We start from the raw sequence: 19,947 nt of genomic DNA on the forward strand, positions 1-19,947 counted from the left end.
GCTAGACCTTGACAAACAAATCCTCCCCCTCATCCTAAGCACAAAATGGGGGGGAGATATCCCGACTGAATGACTCCCACTGTTGGCTCTCCAAGGTTATTTTTCATTGAGTTCATAATCAAAAGCAATCAAACAACCGGTATTGTATTGTTACAGAACCTTTCCTATTGGCTGCTCAAGTTCTATGAGATTTTGTGAGGATGTAACAAATGCTCCTGATTTTTTGCAGCAAGAAACTATCACACCTTTGAATGAAGCACTGAACAGCCTGAAAAGCGAGGCCTTCACAGATTTTCAGTGCAGAGAAGCGAGCAAGAGAATATCATGCCTTGACAGGTAAACACTGCAGCATGTGTGTGCGTGTGCGTGTGTGTATGTGTGTATTCTTAGGCTCACAGGGCCAATATCAAAGTAAAGGTTCACTGGTTCTCCTTGTCACCTGGGTTCCTCTGTCCTCACCTGATGTCTTGTCAGTGACCCAAATGTCAAGTGCATCTGTGTTCAACTTTGTGTGCGTGTGTGTGTGTGCGTGTGTGTGTGTGTGTGGTCAACTGAGCAAAGGAGAAGACAGATCTGGGTCAGGCAGATCCCTTGAGTGTGTCGCAGCGCTGCGCGGCGGATGACATGTCTGATGTGCGCGAGTAAGCAAGGAGCAGAGGGAGAGAGAGCGTGAGCATGCAGCCAGACAGTAGAACAGGCAAGGGGTCACAGGAGGACGACATCATCGCATGATCTCTCACACACACACACACACACACACACGCACGCACAGTCCTGTGTCGTGTTTGTTAGTGCACATGAATCAGTGCACAAATGCGGCAAAGGGGTCTGCGTAAGAGTTAAAACAGGCAATGACATCACACTGTGTGTATGCACAACATGTCAATTCAACTATTGTGGTTTATTTTGAAACGTACTGCAGGTAAAAAAAGATCTGGAATGTATTTTTTCATCATCATGGTACTCATAATGATAGAAGCATGACTTACATTTTATTTTTGAAGACCCGCACTGCAAGTTATGTGCCACTTGCCAAGATTTAAAACCTTATTTGTCGACATGCTAGATGATTTCCCTAGTTTGAAGGGCTATTTGCTCATTGGCTTTATAGCGTAACCTTCATTTTAGAACGAGGAATTACTTTTTGTTTAGTTTAGTTCAGAAATGTTAAAATTGAGCAAATAACCCTGAAAATAAGTTATTTTGGTTTTCCCAACAAATAAAATCGTGTTTAAAGATTCGACAGTATCCACAGGATGCTTAAGAACTGCAATGTTTTAACGTTTTTTCGATGACCAATACAGACGAATGACTAAACCTCAGCTTGAGCTCTCTGGCCAATCATATCACACAAGCCATATTTTGGTGGCACAAACACAGTATCCCTGAAATTCACAGAAAAATACATCCATCCATTTTCTATACCGCTTCTCGTCATTAGGGTCGCGGGGGAATGCCAAAGTCTATCCCAGCTGACTTCGGGCGAGAGGCGGGGTACACCCTGGACTGGTGGCCAGCCAATGGCAGGGCACATATAGACAAACAACCATTCACACTCACATTCATACCTATGGACAATTTAGAGTCTTCAATTAACCTAACATGCATGTTTTTGGAATGTGGGAGGAAACCGGAGTACCTGGAGAAAACCCACGCACACACAGGGGGAAATGCTCAAGGGAGAATCGAACCCGATCTCTAGACTGTTACTGTGTTGGCCAACATGGTAACCACTAGACCACCGTGCGGCCCCAGAAAAATATATACCGTATATACTGTAAGTATAATCAATGCAAAAACTGAATTTCAAGAAAGTAAAAAAAGCAAAATTTTAAGCAACCGTTTCGTATTTTTTTTCTAAAAAGAAAAATTATATTGTCTAGCAATTTCCAGTTGAGAAAAATAACCTTATATTAAGAAAACATAGTCAGCCAATCGCAAGGTTCTAAATTCAAGATCAGACTCACGCACAGAAAACATATCTACGCTGCAAAAACTACATTTCAAGACAGTCAAAAAGTCCCACTTGAAGCAATCATTTCTTCAAGATTTGCTGATTTCGGACCAACGTGAAAGCTGCCCAGCAAATTTCATAGAGCGTACCGATCTGCGTAAATGTGTAAAATCATTCAACTTGATTCAAGCAAATATTGCTCGCTTTTTATGGAGACTATAAATCTAAAAACTAGTGAATTCCCATGCAAATCATGCCAAAAAAAGAATTCTGGTAGTGTTTATGACAACAGGTTTTCCTAAATTAAATACATTTTAGATTTTGAAATAAAAAAGTTCCATCCATGTAATTTGCTTCATGCTCGTTGAAAAGCTCAGACCGGTGAAGACGTAACCAACATCACAAGAAGAGATGTTATCTGCACGGTGGCCAAGTGGAAGGCATGTTGGCCCCGCAATCAATTCAAATCCCCGTCGGAACACCCCCGCGCGGAACCCGCACACTCAACCCGTGGCTATTCTCTGTGTACTCTGGCTTCCTTCCACATTCCAACAACGCATGTTAGGTTGAGTGGAGACTCCATCCGTAGCTATGAATGGTTGTGTGTCTCAGGTCCCCCACTTTCTTTATTTCTGCCCCCCGTCTCCTCTGATCGCATGTCGTTGACTACTAACTCCATGAGGCACCACATTTGCTGAAATGCCTTGTTAAATTCAGCAATGTTGCTTGGCGCAATTTTGCGACTTTGCCGCTTAAAGGGTTATGTTTGTAAATGGTAGCGCCACTGTGCCGTACTCTTGACATGACACCCTGTACTCAAGAAAAAGAAACGTTTATCTCTAATTTCCTATGCCGTCGCGGAGCTGTGAGCTTTGCGGTTTTGGCTAAATTGGTTTCAATGGATTTCATGGGGTGCCGTTTGATTGACAAAGACGTTTGTGTGTTGCCACAACCCCTCTACTCCACCCCTATGTCCCCAAGCTACGCACCATTGATCAAACACATCCAAACTGTCACAGTGTCCCACGGACGTCATTGATTGACTTGCCCGTCACTTTCATCATTAGTCAGTCGGGCTCACATACTTGTACATGTTCTGTTCTGCACTCACAAACTCAACCAACACCTGCAACCATTCCACTCCATTTTATAAAGCAAAAATACGAAGGAAGTCAATAGCAAGTGTGCCCCTATTACATCTGTATTCATTGTCCGGCTTACATATACTGTACACAATTGTGCTGCAAATTCATTCGTTGACGTCCGATTCCAACAATTGTACCTCCATAGGGCAGCCACCAGCGCATTAGAGTGGATGTCAGCACCGGAAATGAGAAATGAGCGCAATTACAGCTTTTGAAAGGTACTTATGTGTGCGTTAGTGGCAAGGGCTCATAAATAATGCTGGATCCACACAATGTGCTTGTTCATTAATTAACAGACAATGACTCTGGATCTGTATGCTGCATCACAATAGCGCCTCCATTGTGGTCTCTTTGACCCTGGAAGAAAGGGAGGTCGGTCAGACAGACCAAACGAAAGACTATCGGCTCCCGGGCCAATGCCAATGATTGTTTTCGAAAACAGGGGCAAAGAGCTTGTCAGACCCTTGTGTTGCTTTACAGAAGGTGTTTGATTCATGAAATAAACCCTAAAGACCTCAAAGCATTGGGATGACTCACGTGGGGGTAATCACGGTAAATATGAATACACAAATACGACGTACACACATTTTGAACATTATTAGTCGTACAGTTCATTGGAATTTAATTGTTTCATTTTGGTTTTTTGCAGTGACTTGTGGTGAGGTTCATGGCTGGTGAGGCACTGACTCCATTGAGGTTTTTTTTTTATGTTAATACAGGTTGCTTGGTAAAAGGATAATGAAAGAAGAATAGTTCACTTTCATTAAAAATGTTGTTCCATTTATTATTATTTTTTTATACACTGAAAAACATTTGTGGTCTTACCTTTTCTTTGCATATGAAGTCCATGCACCCTATCCTTCCCCAGGAAAAGCTCTGATACTTTGTTGTAAAAGTCCGATCATCTTCTGGTGATCCTGGATATATAAGCCTCCATTTTTGCCGTCAAATTCATTCATTCATTCATTCAGCAAAGCATTAAAGTATCTATGATGGATTTGACTTGTTCAGCATTACCATGATGGAGGAGTTTGTATGTCCTAATGATCCTAGGCCCATAAGTTGCCAGGTATGTTTATGGCCCAGGTGGAAGAACCAAAGAGGAACACGGCCAAGGGGAAAGACCAGACGAAGTGTAGTTCAACAGACTCTAATGAAAAATGGCAAAGTTGGACAAAGTTTTCCCTCGCTTGGACGCAGATCACCGGGGCCCCCCTTTGGAGCCAAGCCAGTTGGCTGAGCCTGAACCCATCGGGGCCCGGCTGTGGGTCCCCTCTCTAATGGGTTCACCACCCCCTAGGAGCAGCCAAAGGGGTCGCGTGCAGCGTGAGATGGGTGGCAGCCGAAAGGGGGGACCCTGGTGAATACTACGTTATATATTGGACTGTATCAACTCAGAAGTATCCACTCTGCACCTGCAGGTGTGTGGATGTGAGGTCACGCATGCGTCGCACACAGACAAGACATGTTTTGTCACAGCTCAAACAGCCTCGGGTCGAACTGAACGCAGAGGAACACCAATGCGTGCAATATGTGATTAGCAAATTGAAAAAATATCATGATAATTTTATGCTGAATCGCTAGTCGGCGTCAAATTAGGAAAAGTCATGAAATATGATGCAACAAATAAAAAGTTAACTAGTATTTTTTGAGTCACAAACACTGAATTGGGTCAAATTGACCCCAAGGATGGTAGAAGGGAGAGATGCCCATACCCAGGCTCTAGTAAAGAAAGAGCAGAAACAAAAAACATGCTGTAAAGTCGGGGTTTCCTAGACAAATCTCCATGCACACTCCCTAAAATGTCAAAGATAGCCCAATAGTCCCTGATTGCCCCATAGTTTATCTTCTGCAGAAACGATACGAGCGTCAATAAGTAGCTTACAGCACACAGGAGCCCTCCCACCCAGACTATACGGTGCTTGTCAGTCTTAAGCAGCTCTGCTTGCACGCTCCCAGCTAACATCAAAAGTGATGAGACCGTGTTTCATATAGGAGCTGCACTGGCACGGAGCTAAGAGTCAGAGAAATGCCCTGACAAAGTCAACACTGCAGTTTGGGTGCAAATAGGTTAACATTTCACTTCTTTTTTTTTTCTCTCCGACAGGAATATTTGGTTCCACAGTAAATCCTGGCACTGTTGTTTTTTTCAGTCCTCCACAGCATCTATGCAGTGGGTGGAAGAAAGTCTTCAGGCTCATATTAGGAACTTTCTGCACAAGCAAAAGTGTTCTTGAGCAAGTCCAAACCAACTCAGGAGTCATAGAGTTTATGAAATAAAACAAAAATCACAAAAGAACACGATATAAGGGCTGGATCTACATGGTTGTGGAATTCATTAAACCCACTATGATCCCCTGAGAGAACAACACTCAGTAGACCAGGCTTCCCTCCTTCACTTCATGCAAACATAGCTCTACATCTTCATGCTGCTCTCATCGCCTCCCATGGGTGTTAGCTGCAGACCTCTTAACTCCCCTTCTCTGGCTGTCAGATACTCTCTTCTCCTTGTCTGTCCCTCTCCACCCACTGTGCAGAGAAGCGCGTTAATGCATAATCTTCATTTCAAGCAGGTCAGAATCTCCTCCATGCAACTCAATCGCACACGAGGAATAATCACCTGAAACCTGAAGCTCACAGGTTCAACCACACACACATTTCCAGAGTGGCTTCATATTGCATCTATAATTGACTGAAATCTCATTATTTGAATTTTTTCCCATTGCGACGTCCACCTCCACCCTCAGAGGGTAACATCTGCACGACAGTTACTCCTACTCTTGTCATATAAACGCGTGAGGTCACGAAAACAGACCGTATTCTACGCAATACTTACATCATTCTCGCCCTACGTTCATCTTTTAAACATGTGACATGAGAGGCTTGTTTACTAAAAGGCAAGGCAAAACGTAATTATGCCATGCTTGGGCCCCCTTCACACCTGAAGTCTCGCATACTTGGCATGATTGGAAGAGGTGCAGGCGCACACGCACGCATCGCAGCCACATCACAGAATGACTGTGATGTGATCACTCCTTGCAAGTTCTTAATGGTACTATTCAAATAGTATAACCCCAACCATTAGTACTAAAATCTTGCATTTTTGTGGCAAGATTTGTTATTGGGCCAGTGGCGCAAAAAGTGGGTATGTACCATATGCATAGGGGCACCATGCTAGAGGGGGGAGGGACATTATTTGGAGTATTTGTGGATTTAGCAGCTGTTTGTGCATGCGTGAATGATATGATCAATAACAGCATAAGGTACGTCACTGATTCGCCGCCTCTCCCACTCGCCACACTCACGTACACTATGGGCACCCCAGTGCGCACCACCCTGGAGCACGCCTCGGAGTGTTTTCATTTGAATCGTGTCATACGTTATAGTTGGAATTATATTATTCATGTATGTAATTCACTTTAAATAATCGTCAAGTTACGTAGAACGTATACATTATATTTTGATTTTTTTCGAGCTGATCACCTATGAAACTTAAAAGACTGCAACAAACATGTATTATTTTAATATTATATTTAAATTGAATAAATAATAATTACGAGGGGTGTCATGAGACACCCAACTCGTGAGATGAGACGATACATGAGATTGAGTCCATGAGAATGAGACGAGACGGGACTTCAGCAATGGTTTTAAGAAAAGTACAATGAAAAACTGGACAAACAAACCTTTTTATTTAGCAGAGTCGCAAAACCATGCAGGGGGGGTTTGGAAATGCTTATTGCTTACAAATTGGCACTAAACTTTATTATTGTTTACATTTTTTTTAGAACAAATAAACCACTGTTAGGACAATGTATAATAATAAGAATAATAATAATGAATTCTACTATTTTGCCCTGTGATTGGCTGGCGACCAGTCCAGGGTGTACCCCGCCTGTCGCCCGAAGTCCGCTGGGATAGGCTCCAGCATTCCCCCGCGACCCTAATGAGGATGAAGCGGTATAGAAATGGATGGATTCTACTATTTTCACTCTGTAAAGTGGCAGAATTAGCGTTTGTGACATATGTTTTCACAAAGGTGATTCATACTGTCTATTATTTTATTTCTACAAAGAGCCACATTCCACAGATGGCCCGTGGGCCACACTTTGGACACCAGGAAGGCAGGTGCTGCCAGAGGTGGACATCCTGCGTGGCGGATAATTCACTTTTGCATGATGCAAGAAACACTTCCTGCCGTTCACTTTCAATGCACACCCCTACTTGCTAAATATAGCGTCCATGCAGCTAAATTGCCACCACGGATCTCCTCTACGTATGAGGTGTTTTATGAAGCGGAGTTATGGTCGCCACATTACGCCTTCATGTCGGACACATATTAGCTGGTGCCGCTCCGGAGGTCAGCAGAACCAGAGTACAGAGTGGAGGGAGCCACTTCCTGTGGCCGACATGGTGCATATAGTGTGACACTTGCTCCTGGAAGACCCAGCGCTGCTATCACCCAGGTAATGGTGATTAAGGGTGCAAGCAAGTCCGACTGTTGACGTGTTTTGATCAAGTGTAGACTTACTACAGTGTCTGCTTGGACATCAACAAGTAGCAAGCGGCTGTTTAACTCCGATGGAAGAAGCAGCCACACGTCGCTCCCTGACACGGACGCTGAGACCACCAAGGTAGGTTGGATTGCAGAGTTGAAAGTGTGTGTAAAGCACTTCATGTGCGCTTCCGCTAATGCCTTGCGCACTGCCACGTCCATATTACCTTTTTATCATTTATAATAGCAATGCCATAACTCACAGTCTGATTGGCTTCTGGCTGCCCTGTTCTTGCGCGACAGATTTTCGAGAGATTTCTCGTTTTGGGGAGAAAATAGTGACACCCTTAATAATTACAAAATTAAGGAAGGGTGGCGCCTTTATTGTGTCTGCACACCCCTCAAAAAGGCGGTAGCTGCACTCCTGATTTGGGCAAAGGCACCACACTCATGTTGGTTAAAAACCTCCAGTTTTCAAGTGTTAACTTTCAGCCTTCAGACCCAAAACTTCCATGCAGAATACAGATGAACCACTCTGTACGATTTACTAATGTCTGGTAACCATCCCATATGCTGTCAAGGCATTGGTACAGTGCGACCAAACCACACTAGCGCAGCTGCCTTGATGGCAGACAAAGACCTGATGAAGGGGGGCCGTTGAGCCAATGATTACAGGTGTGCTGAAGGGGTGATTGCAGGAAAACGATTTGACAAGAAATATGTCAACCTTTTGAGCAATGCCTCATCTCTGCCTACACTGAGAACATGGAAGGAATTGATCTTTCTGACATGCTGATACACCTGTACGAGACCCTAGCCAAACCAAAGATACTGTACACGGAATTCCCCAGTTCTGATACATCCTTGATCTGTGCGTCGTTAATTCCTGGCTGGTCTACAAGAGGGGCTGTGACCTACTGAAGCAGAAACCGATGTCTTTCAAAAGGTTCCACCTGTCTGTAGCCCACAGTTTGAATCAACCCAACAATCCAGCCTCATCCGATGATGGTCTGCCAACTTGCTGACCATCACTGAGGTCGCCACCACCACACCTCTAGAACGTCACCCCCAAAACCACAACAAGATGTACGCTATGACAACTTGGGAACCTGGCACAACAAAAATAATGAGAATGACGCCATACAAGTGTGAAAATAGTCCACACGTCAAGCGAAACGGCAGTATGACAACAAAATAAAATGTATTTCATGAATGTGATCGCCTTCTTGCAAGTGATTGACAGCGGCAACCTTGCACAAAATAAATAATCCAACACTCCAAATAAGTATTACAATATTTCACAAATTTTGAGAAACTGCAGTAGAAGAGCAAAATAGAAGTGCTGGAACAAGCAAACGGGCTGTGTCTCGAATGCTTAGTGTGTGTGCAGGCCAGCGGGGGCCAGGTGGGGTGGGGAACGCGCCCGAGTCCAGCACTCCGGCCACGGTTTGCTGTGGGATCAAATACTTTTTTCCCCTCAATGAAATACAAAAGAATTTGTATTTTGGGGGATTTTTGTTGATGAAATGTCTCTCTATGAAAATGAAGTTACTATAACAATTGTGAAAGGGTACATTTACAAAACCAGCATGGGATTAAATAACCCAAGCAAAACGTGGCTGTGGTATACATTTATGACAAAGTGCCCATTGGGAGCTTGCTTGTTTGTGTGTCAGAAAAGTTCAAGGACTGGTGTCACAAAAGATACACAGTGGTACCTCGGTTAACATCCGCCCCAGTTAGCGCATTTTTCGGTTAACATCCAAAATTTAGGCAAAAATTTTGTCTTGGATTGCGTTCACCCGCTTGGTTAGCGTGCAATAATAAAACCGTTGTGTTTGTGCTTAGTTTGTTTTGTTTTGAATTCAAGAAAGAAGTCATTGCAATGTTCAAAGATGGCGTCCATGTCGCCGATCTCGGCAGGATGTACAGGAAGCCTTCATCAACGATAAGTACCATCCTGAAGAATAACAACGTAATCAAGTGAGCAAATGTTGCAAAAGGAGTAGGAGTGTTAACAAACCAGAGACCACAAACCGTGGAAGGTGTTCAGAAGTCGCAGCTGATCTGGATCAACGGCTAGCGGGCTCTAGCGGGAGACAATGCGAGGCTGCTGCATGAGGATCTACCTGAAATGCCTGCAACGAGTGAGTCTGCTGATGAATTTAAAGCAAGCAGAGGCTGGTTCGAAAATAAAAAAAAAAAAAAAAAGAACAGGCGTACACAGCGTCGTCAGGCATGGCGAGTTTGAAAGTGCAAACAAATGTGCCTCCAAACTTTGCCAACGATGTCCACAACAGGTAAAATGTTCATTTCTCCATTTCATATATCATGTTAAAAAAAGAAGAAGAAAAAAGTCATTTTAAATATTCAGGTGTCCATTCCTTTGTCATTTTAAATGATTTTTGCATCATTTTCGGCATGTAAAACTATAATTCTTGTCTATAAAATGTGTTGTGTCTTACAAGTTTTGGGTGTCTGCAATGGGTTAATGACGCTCCCAAAAGGTGCCACCGTAAGTTAAATCCAAACTATATGCTTTATCCAAACTCTATGTTTTCCTCTTGGAAGTCTAACCCTGGAGTCCAAACACATTCCCAGCCTTTTCTGCCATGCCTGCACGCGCTCCAACAAGGGTTCTTGCGGAATATTGTGGAGGTCTATCGTCACGCCCATCTTCATGACCCTCTTGAGCTTGGGAAAGAGGAAAAAAGAAAAATCACACGGAGCCAGGTCGGGTGAGTGGGAACCGGATGCTCAGGGCATTGAGAGCAGGCGCATTGTCCCACCACAACTCTCGCCTCTTCTGACGGACTCGCAGGATCGTCTGACCCTGTGGCAATAACTTGCAATGGACGACGCCTTTTCTGACATACCTCGTACATATCTGTTGTTTTCTATATAATACTGTTGCTGACAGCCCCACAACACCGCTTTACAACAATTTACACTAGTTAACAGACAGTAAATGTACTTATTAGGGCTGTCAAATGATTAAAAAATGTCATCAAATTATTCACCGTTTTTAAATTAATCATGATTAATCACCATTTTTACTGTATTTTACTAACAGACAGACAAAAAACAGGACACAATTATATATATTTGTATGTATTAATCCAAAACACAAAAATACCACACGTCTGAAAATCGGAAAAATCTCTTTGCCAACTGGTCTTTTTCATTTTAACAGAACATTTGAATGTTGAAAAGAAATGAGGGGTTGTGTTCAAAGACACCACGTAATTTGAAGTGATATGTTTTAAATGCAGCAAATGTACTTTTGTATTAAGAGTTACCAAGTGAGTGATGATCATTTTCCCTTACTGTTTTTCTTTGCATTTGTGCTTATTTAGAGCACACATACACGCATAATAAAGCCGTTTTTGGGAATATAATGAGTTGGAATTGCATTTCTGTCGACGTGTTAGATCAGAATCAAGTTCTAAAATAGTGTCAGATTCAGTGCGACACTGGGGGACGCTGCACTGCGCCTCCGCCCACCGTCATAACAGAGGTGTGCCTCGTCATGATGCGCATGCGTTAATTATATTAAACATTTTAAGGTCATTCATTGTCATTTCTAATTCTGTACAGTATTGTTAGATCTGAAGGACAAATATGATGAGGATGCACGACAGGATTGTGTCGGCCTATGTTGACATTTTTACAAGATGATGTTAAAGAAGCACAATAACTTAACAGTCACCAAGAATGCTTAGTTTGCAGTATTAGGGACATTTACTGTATTTACAGTACTTACAGTTTTTGCAGCAACATCCTTTAGTGTGGCTTTTACAGCAGTTGATGGGTGTAAAAGCAAAAATGTTTGAACATCTCTTTGTCTCACATACAGGTTCCCTCACAACAGTATCCGGTATTTGAGGGCACGGGGGACCCTGTTGATAACGAGGCGCCCGTCGTAGCTGAGCGACGCAAAGAGCCACGGATCGGCAGATGACCATTCAGCTGCGTATACGCTGTCCTCATGCTCCTCATAGGTGGAAACTACACTGTCCTTCAGAGGCTCCTTGCTCCTGCAAAGAACATGACACACAGGAAAAATAGGCGAGCTGAGGTCCAAAACAGCATGTGCAGTTCTGGCAATACTGTAATTATCATCATTTGATGCTAGAAATCATTGAGAACCTTGCATATTATGGCAAGCAGTAAGTGAATGAGCTGACGAAAACTCATTTTTGACATGTTAGTAGCATATTAAAAGCTTATTTTCGGTGTGTAGGTGTGCACATACAGTAAGAGAAAATGTCTATGGTGCAGTTGGGTTTCATACTTCAAATTAGTTCAAATTAAAAAAAAAAAATTGATAGCTAATAATGGTTATAATGTCTGACTCTTGTTACCACGCCCTTTCTGATTGATATTTTAGGCATTATTATGGAGCTTCACACTCATGTTCCTTTAATATCGCTAACAATCAAATGGATAATTAATTATCATCAAGGACAGATCCTTGCTGCGTTCCTGCTTCAGTGGTTCAGGACAAATGTGTCAAACTAAAGAACTCCACAGCACTGTACACGTGAGGTACTTTTATACTAAGAATACACCAAAACAAGTGAATATAAACATATAGAAGTTGCTATATCACCACAGAGTAGGGCTGCAACTAACCATTATTTTCTCAGTCAATGAATTCTTGTTGTTTTGATTATTCGCGTTAGGCCCTACACGGACCAAGTCCATAGGAACCAAACACAGTTAGTGGTTTGGTCCGCAAAAATGTTGATCACTGTTTTCCAAAGTCAAAGCTGTGAATATCTTGTTTTGCCTAAAACACAAAGATAACAGCTCTGCTTTCTTGGATGACAAGGGAAATTAAAAAATATTTGAAGGCTGAACTCAAAGCATATTGGGATATTAAAGGATATTAAAGCAAAGAACAATTAATCGAATTCCAAAATAGTTGCAGATTAATTGGATAATTGATTAATCGTTGCATCTCTTCGATAAAGTATTCTGTATAATACACTTGTATTTTAATAGCATTAATTAAAGAGGAGCTGACAGATTTATTTTATTTCCTAATCATATTCAGATGCTAAAAAACTTTGTCATCATATCATGTATTTACAGTATAGTTAAGACACTTTAAATACACAACCACTAACAGTCATGTTGCTGGAATGTGTGCCTCAGTATATCTTGGGAAACACAATCAGTCAATGCATTCAACATGGCCAAAAAATATTACTTGAGGCAGACATAGTCAACCATCTATCACTAACCAAAGTCTAGCTCTCAAGGCATAAAGCAATAGCTCTATTTTTGGAAATGCCTGGGATGACTCATCGTCAGAGAATAGAAGTTCTGCAGTTAGTGTGGACTGGACTGTCCATAGAAGAGGGTTAACAACTCACTGCTCCAGCAAATATGCCATTATGAAGGGTTGACAATTGTAGGTGAGGGTCTGTCATTGAGTTAAGAGCTGCTAGTACAGAAATACTAGAGAGGGACGTGGAAGCATCGAGGATTGGGTACACTATGGGTAATTACATCAGATGAGGTCAAAAGCTATGTTTTTTCTTTTTTCTTTGAATTTATTTTCTTGCAATCCAGTCACAATTTTGAGCATGCGATTTTAAGCACATTATCTTGGTACTGTATGTAGCCTTCAGATGAGACGCCCCGGATGACAATAAAAGGGGTGTACTGAGCCGATATTGATATCGGGCCCATATCAGCAAAAACACGAGTACCGGATTATATCAGCCTGCATCTAAAATATCCGATATTGGCACTACGATACAAGCAGTCGATTCGAGACTCCACCCGGACAGCGCCTACGTGAACACAGCAACAGCTTGTGCTGTTGTGTAAGTTAAGCATGGAGTCGGAGTGATGTCGGCCTTGTCTATTTTTCGTTAAGAGTCTGAAAAAGATATTGAAGCTGAGTGCAAAACTTATCTTGCACAAGTTTCCCGTGGTGGCACAGAACCCAAAGTTTAATACGACTCGTGGTGAGTAAAGTGAACTCGGCTTAATTGAGCACCTGGAACGTTGCTAAGTCATGCCCAGCCGCCATTACATTGCGGATACAACTATACCCAATATGCTTAAAGAAGTAAATGGGTCTGATTACTGTTCTCTGTTTGAGTAACATCACTCGATGAAGCATTTTCTAACATCCCACACTACAAAATATTTTAACATTTGTGCTGATATTAGATTAACATTGTATCAGATCAGAAGTGAAAAAGTTGTATGGGGACACCCTTAGAAAACAAACATAACTTAATATCCACCAAGTACAATAAAGGTGGTATTTTGTAAAGCCAACAACAACCTGTCGACAGCATTTAAGCAAAAATGTAAAGATAAAAACAGAAACATCTTCAGACTTCATCTCCTACTTTTCATCCTGGTGGTTGTCCTCCCCTTCGCTGAGCTCCTCGTCGTCCACCAAGTGGCCAAATGGCTCAGAAGAGATGGACACCATATTGGACAGGATGAGGCGACTGTCACTGCTGGCGGTCAACACCAGCTGGTCGTGGCTGTGGTTGTAGCGGACGCTCCACACCCTTGGATCAAACATAACAATTTAGCATTCATCAAAGAACAAAAACTAGCTGAGAACAACCACTGAAAAAGGCCAAGTATGCTACAACGATATAGTTATTACTTGGGATGGGCATTTTTCTTACCAATAAGTCACACTTTTTTATAGTTTGGTTGGTCCTGCAACTTATATCTAGGTGTGACTAATGTATCAACATCTAATTTCATTTATTTTAAATTGTTAATTCATAGTGACTTAGAAGAACCAAGGAGTTAACATTACCGTCGACAGGCGTGACAGCGTACTCCAGCCTAGTGCCTCGAGGACAAAGAATTCAATGGATTCCGTGATGTGGAATGAGATTGGGAGCTTGGTGAAGTTGCTTACCGATAACTTGCTTGTTGGACTCGCTGGCTTGTTATGTTATGTTATGTTATGTTATTTGTGTGCTATTGTGTAGTTAGTTTGCCTTTCCAGGTTAAATGTCTGTACTTGGTCTTGCAATTTGTGAAATACATACAATAGTACAGTGTGACTTATACTGTATACGCTTATTTCCTTTACATGACAGATTTTTTTTCACTGATGCAATTTATACCCTGGAAAACACCTTGATCAATGATAGGGAAAAATTAACAATGAATTATTTGATAATATTCTGATTTGATGCCATTGTTCTATTGAGCAGATCAATTTGACTGCAAACTAGTTGAGATCAGTGAGTCCGTTTTTAATAAGAACCGTTTTTAATAATAAGATAATGGCGAGGGATGTTCCCATCCCTCGTTATTATGTTCAGGAACTGAAAACAGAAGAAAATATGGAGTTCCTGGTGTTCCTTCTGTGGATTCCTGCCATTTCCATCAAGTTCTTGGTTCCCTCTCTGACAAAAACCTGTTTTCCCTGATTGTTCAATTTGGCTGAGCAACCACCTCTAGGAAGAGTCCCTAGTTTCCCAAACGGAGACTTCAATAAATTAGAAACCATTTTTCAACATAATAAATGTGTATGTGTGCATATATTACGTGGAAAAAGATCCATGCAGGTGAGGAAACCAGCATCGAAGAAATGAATGTGCAAATGCTAGATCAGGGGTTGGTAGCCTCCTTGTTTTATATATTTTTAACACCTGAGTGGGGAAAATGCAATTTTTTTTTACAAGAGTTAAAATACCCGACTATCAGTAAGGTCATGAAAGCATCATAGCTGAGTTCTGACTGGTGATTGGCTGAGCAAAGGAAAAGGAGGGTGAGCTGGTGTGTTCTTGCCTACATTCGGTGAGACGTGAGAGAGATGTCTTCTCACACCCGCAGTAAGATAACCATGAATATATCCCAAAAACGAAACATCTCAGTAGAAAATAGTTGAATTCTGCACGGACAGATTCCTTTATCTTCTTTGCCAGTGACGCTGGCTTATCTGTATTAGTAAACAACACAAACATGTTCAAAACAAGCACTCAACATTTTCTGAACGTAGTACAGTAATTCATTTGAAAGTAAGCCAGCATGTGTAACAGTGGTAATCCCCGCAACAGTCCTGCCCACGCCAAAGCTTGAACCGGCGACCACATATACGTTCTATCACAACCCCACCAGGTAGCTGGTACACGTGCACATCGCATTTCCGTTTCTTCAATTCTGTTATTATAATGGGTAAAATTCCGAAAGATAAAAGCAGTGTGCTGTTTTGCTGCTCCAGACTGTTTTTCTTTAGTGGAAGAGGGGGAAAAATGGCTCTTTTGATAGTAAAGGTTGCTGACCCCGTTCTAGATGGTGTGTGTGAGAAAACTCTGATCCACTTCTTTTAAATCCATAAGTACAAGGGAGAGCACACAAATAAGGCACATGAAAGGGCTATTTTTCCACCTCCGTTTCACACCCTCCTGCCCACACAAATCATGCAGAAAACGCAGCATTCTCACAGTAGGGTTCAGAACAAAATATGCACATGTTTTCAGTTGCTTCAAAAGAACGTTTGCTACATTGCAGTTGAGCCCCTACAGTATGTGTTGATGATCATTATCATAAATTCTCCTTTCCCGCTGTTTCCTTTCAAGTCTCTTCTAATCCAATTCTTTTCTACGCTGACACTGGCTCAACCCGTTTCTGTTTATCCTTCGATCACTCAGGTTGTGAGCGCCTTTTCCGCCTCTTTCTTCTTTTCTCTGTGCATGTGTGCCACACTTGCTCTATCTGCGAGCCAGGGCGCAGCTCGGAGTGCAGTTCCATGAGTAACGTCGCAGGGAGGGATTGAGGGATATCCAGACAGTTGACATAAAATCACCCACAGCCATTCTGTTCCCTGCGCTCCACTAATCTGCTTCCTTGGTAAAAAAAAAAAAAAAAAAAGTAGTCTCGAATACCTGTAGAAGCCCAGATGTCATGTCCTGTTTGTGGTCCCTAAAATGAGAATGTGCAAACAGCACACTTACACAAACATACATGTACTTGATGGATACTAATACATACAGTATGGAGATGGTTGCAGAAAGATAGTGTGTGAGAAAATAAATATTGGTTGGTAGATCACGCATACGAGGCGCATGCCTATCGCCTCCATCAGAATAGATGCCATCTGCGGCCATCTACAGCTGTGAGTATGTCAGCCGAGCTTATCTTTCTTTTGGAGATGCAACCCCTTTGAGTATGTGTGTGTTTTGCATATGCCTTCATCACGTACGGAGTGGTGTCCTGCAAGAGTAGCCCAGTTTGGTTCCCAGACACACATCTATTGGGCTCACACAGGAGAGGGCGTCTCTCTCTCTCTCGCTGTCTCTGTCTCTCTCACGCACACCGACACACACACACGCACGCACACATATGCACACACACTGCTGCAGTACACCGTGTTCAGCTCTTGGCATTGCCTGCAGCTTCACTGAGCAGAAGAGACGCTGAAGCAGAACTGTGGTGCATTAGGAGGACCGCTGTTGTTAAACCTTCACAGTCAAAAGGAGTAACTGCCTATTTAAAATGTAATTAGGGTATAACTACATTTTATTGCACCAGAAGTACTTAGGGCATTCAATTATTTAGGAGATAAAGCCATTATTAAAATCAGACACCAATCAACAATGGCGCAGAGGAGTTTTCATTGTTTTCAGCAGTGAAGTTAGCGCATTTCTATATTCTAAAAAAAACAACGATAACTCACATTGTTTTATAGCTTTTAAAGTCTTGAATACTTCCCTTTAAATAAAAGGGAAATACTTTTTACAAATTTTCCTTTGTATTAACAGAGTAATTAACAATTAACCTGGTGTTTGTAAGCTGTTTCAATGAATCAAACATTCGTGTCTGCTGGCCGGCACCAATGGTGATTGCATTACAAATATAGTAATCCCTTGTTTCTTGCAGTTAGGTGGTTCCAGACCCGACCGTGATAAGTACATTGCCGCAAAGAAAGATTCCTTCTTTATAAATAGAATATTTTCATAGGTAGAGCATAGAAAACCTGTTTATGACCTTCTAAATACGGGTTTTAACTCTAGACATGACATAACACCCCATAGTCACCTTTACACTCATATTACTCAATATAGTAACAGGAAATAAGACATATTAGACATAAATAAGGCATAATATAAACTCACACGTTAGCACTGGGAACGTTTTCTGGAAAGCGTAGTCCCTTGCAGTAGCTGCTGTCTCATCAATGTAACATTTCTGACACCTAGTGACCAGTGTAGAATGCTACATATTACGGCTTTCAATGCGTCTTCTGGATGCCTTATATTTGTATTTTCCTTCATTTAGCCATTTTTATGCCTGAAAATGCTTAATTTAGGCAGACTAACAGACAAAGAACTTGTAGACGGGAGACAATGACTTCTGGTTCCGGTTCCCAGTTTGGAGCATGCTAACGGGCTGCTAACAATGTTTTGTGCTAAAAATACGTTCCGAACACAGTTGGACTCACGCAGCGTAATAATAAAACGACATGACGTTCCATATTGTACGCTAATCAGGAAACGTACTTGAGCCGTGGAAAAAATGTTTGGCGTAAACCAAAAAATACGCTACCCGGAGTGTATGCTAACCAGGGTTCTACTCTAGTTACTTGATACAGTATTTTCACTCTGGAACAGTGTTTGGTGGGATATTTCAACTCAAAACTGGGAGCCAATATGAAAAAGTGTTTTTCCCTTGGCCCGTGCAACACCTATTCAGCTAGTCTTGTTAAAGTAGACATTGGCCGGGCTGTTCAAAACTCGGTTATTTTTTTTTAACCACTGGTTAAGCAAACTTAACCGACCGTTAACTTTAACGGCACCGTTATCTTGTTGTCCAAAACTCTGTTAACTTTAACCGCCTGTTCACTTGACGCTAAAGTGAACAGAACCACCGCTAACATTTTAACAGTGTGGTTAACTCTCGAGATGGAGTTCACGGCAAACGCTGCCTTCATGATACCATACTGTCATATCTCCTTACGCGCATTGCTGATGTCTGGGTTATGCATAACTTCACGCTTTACTGTACATCGCAGCTTTTCAGCACATGACAAATTATTTATATTTGCAAGACAGAAAAACATGCTTTTAACTGCCTAGACTTTAAATTTTTAATTGTGTCGTTCATGAATTGCTCGCTTGTTGTAATTCGTAAAACGTTTGTTAGCTTCATTTGTTGCAGAATACAATTTGAACCTTTTTAAGTTAAGCGCGTCTGGGGTCTTACTTTGAAGGCTGGTTAAGTAGTTCCAGCGTAGGGCCCGAGGTTGATTTTGCTGTAAAGCTGGAAACTATGTTAAATATTGTTTATTTTAATGAATAAGATCCATCCATCCATTTTCTATACCGCTTCTCCTCATTAGGGTCGCGGGGGCATGCTGGAGCCTATCCCAGCTGAAATGCCCAACGGAGATTCGAACCCAGGTCTTCCCGAACTCCTGACTGTGACTGTGTGGCCAACATACTAACCACTAGACCACCGTGCGGCCCTTAATGAATAATATTTTCCATTTTTTTGCTAAACCCTAAGTGAACTAAATGAGGAATTGTGGGATATATTGGCGCTGACCAATGACGTCAACCACACGGTTCACTTTGACGGTGCCCTGAACTAATGACGTGACTAACCATGTTTTGAACAACGCATATTTAACGGTCGCTTAGCTAACGGCGGGGTAAGAATGTAACCGGTGGTTTGGGGTTAAAATGGTTAAAATAACCAAGTTCTGAACAATCCTTCCCAATACTAGTTAGTATAACTATAAATAACTGTTACATGCAACAGGTGCAAGTGACTCAAAATGAAAACACAAAAGGCTCTTCCAACAGCCTTTAACAGTGGTTGTTTCACCCTCGTCTGTCACCGTGTCCATCACCAGGTTCTCCAAGCAGGTTCTATAACCAGATACAAGCTATTCCTGCACTCCTGCACCCTAGCTGACTGAATTAGCACTACACAAACGTCCTCACTTTGTGTTGTTGCATTTCACTCCCCTCTCTCTTCCTACCCATCCCCAATGTCGCCCATCCAGATTCAAATTCCAGTCAACAATGTGACCGATGTTGCCTATTGTTGTTTTCTCTGTTTCTTCTTTGTCTGTCCCCTTTTAAACCATTTGCTGTTCGGTGACTTTAATAACAATAAAGCTGCAATACAACCTGAAGAGGAGGTGTAGACCAGACTCACGTGTTGTACAGTGAAGTGAATCTGGTCAGGCAAAATAAACTTACAGTCAACCCATACTGCATGAGCTACCGAACAGGACAGGTTCAAACTCCCCCCCCCAAAAAACAGTGACTCCCCCCAATTATGTTGACTTAAAAGCTGAATATCAGCACATTATTGGTACGGTCTTTCAAAAGTGTTTGTTATAAGAG

At 42.0% G+C, this 19,947-nt stretch overlaps 1 protein-coding gene across 1 annotated transcript in view; it reads right to left on the bottom strand.

The window, feature by feature from the left end:
* Positions 1-1,533: 1,533 nt before the first annotated feature.
* eipr1 (EARP complex and GARP complex interacting protein 1) overlaps positions 1,534-19,947 on the bottom strand; it is a 71,641-nt gene continuing 53,227 nt past the window's right edge. The window contains exons 8-9 of the mRNA XM_054796048.1: positions 13,969-14,136; positions 1,534-11,631 (exon numbers count right to left, since the gene is read on the bottom strand). Of these exons, the coding sequence (XP_054652023.1) occupies positions 11,457-11,631; positions 13,969-14,136 (343 nt within the window). The 3' untranslated portion in view covers positions 1,534-11,456. The remainder of the gene's footprint in view (positions 11,632-13,968; positions 14,137-19,947) is intronic.

The sequence above is a fragment of the Dunckerocampus dactyliophorus genome, chromosome 13 (assembly GCF_027744805.1).
Source record: "Dunckerocampus dactyliophorus isolate RoL2022-P2 chromosome 13, RoL_Ddac_1.1, whole genome shotgun sequence".
NCBI classification, from domain to species: Eukaryota; Metazoa; Chordata; class Actinopteri; order Syngnathiformes; family Syngnathidae; genus Dunckerocampus; species Dunckerocampus dactyliophorus.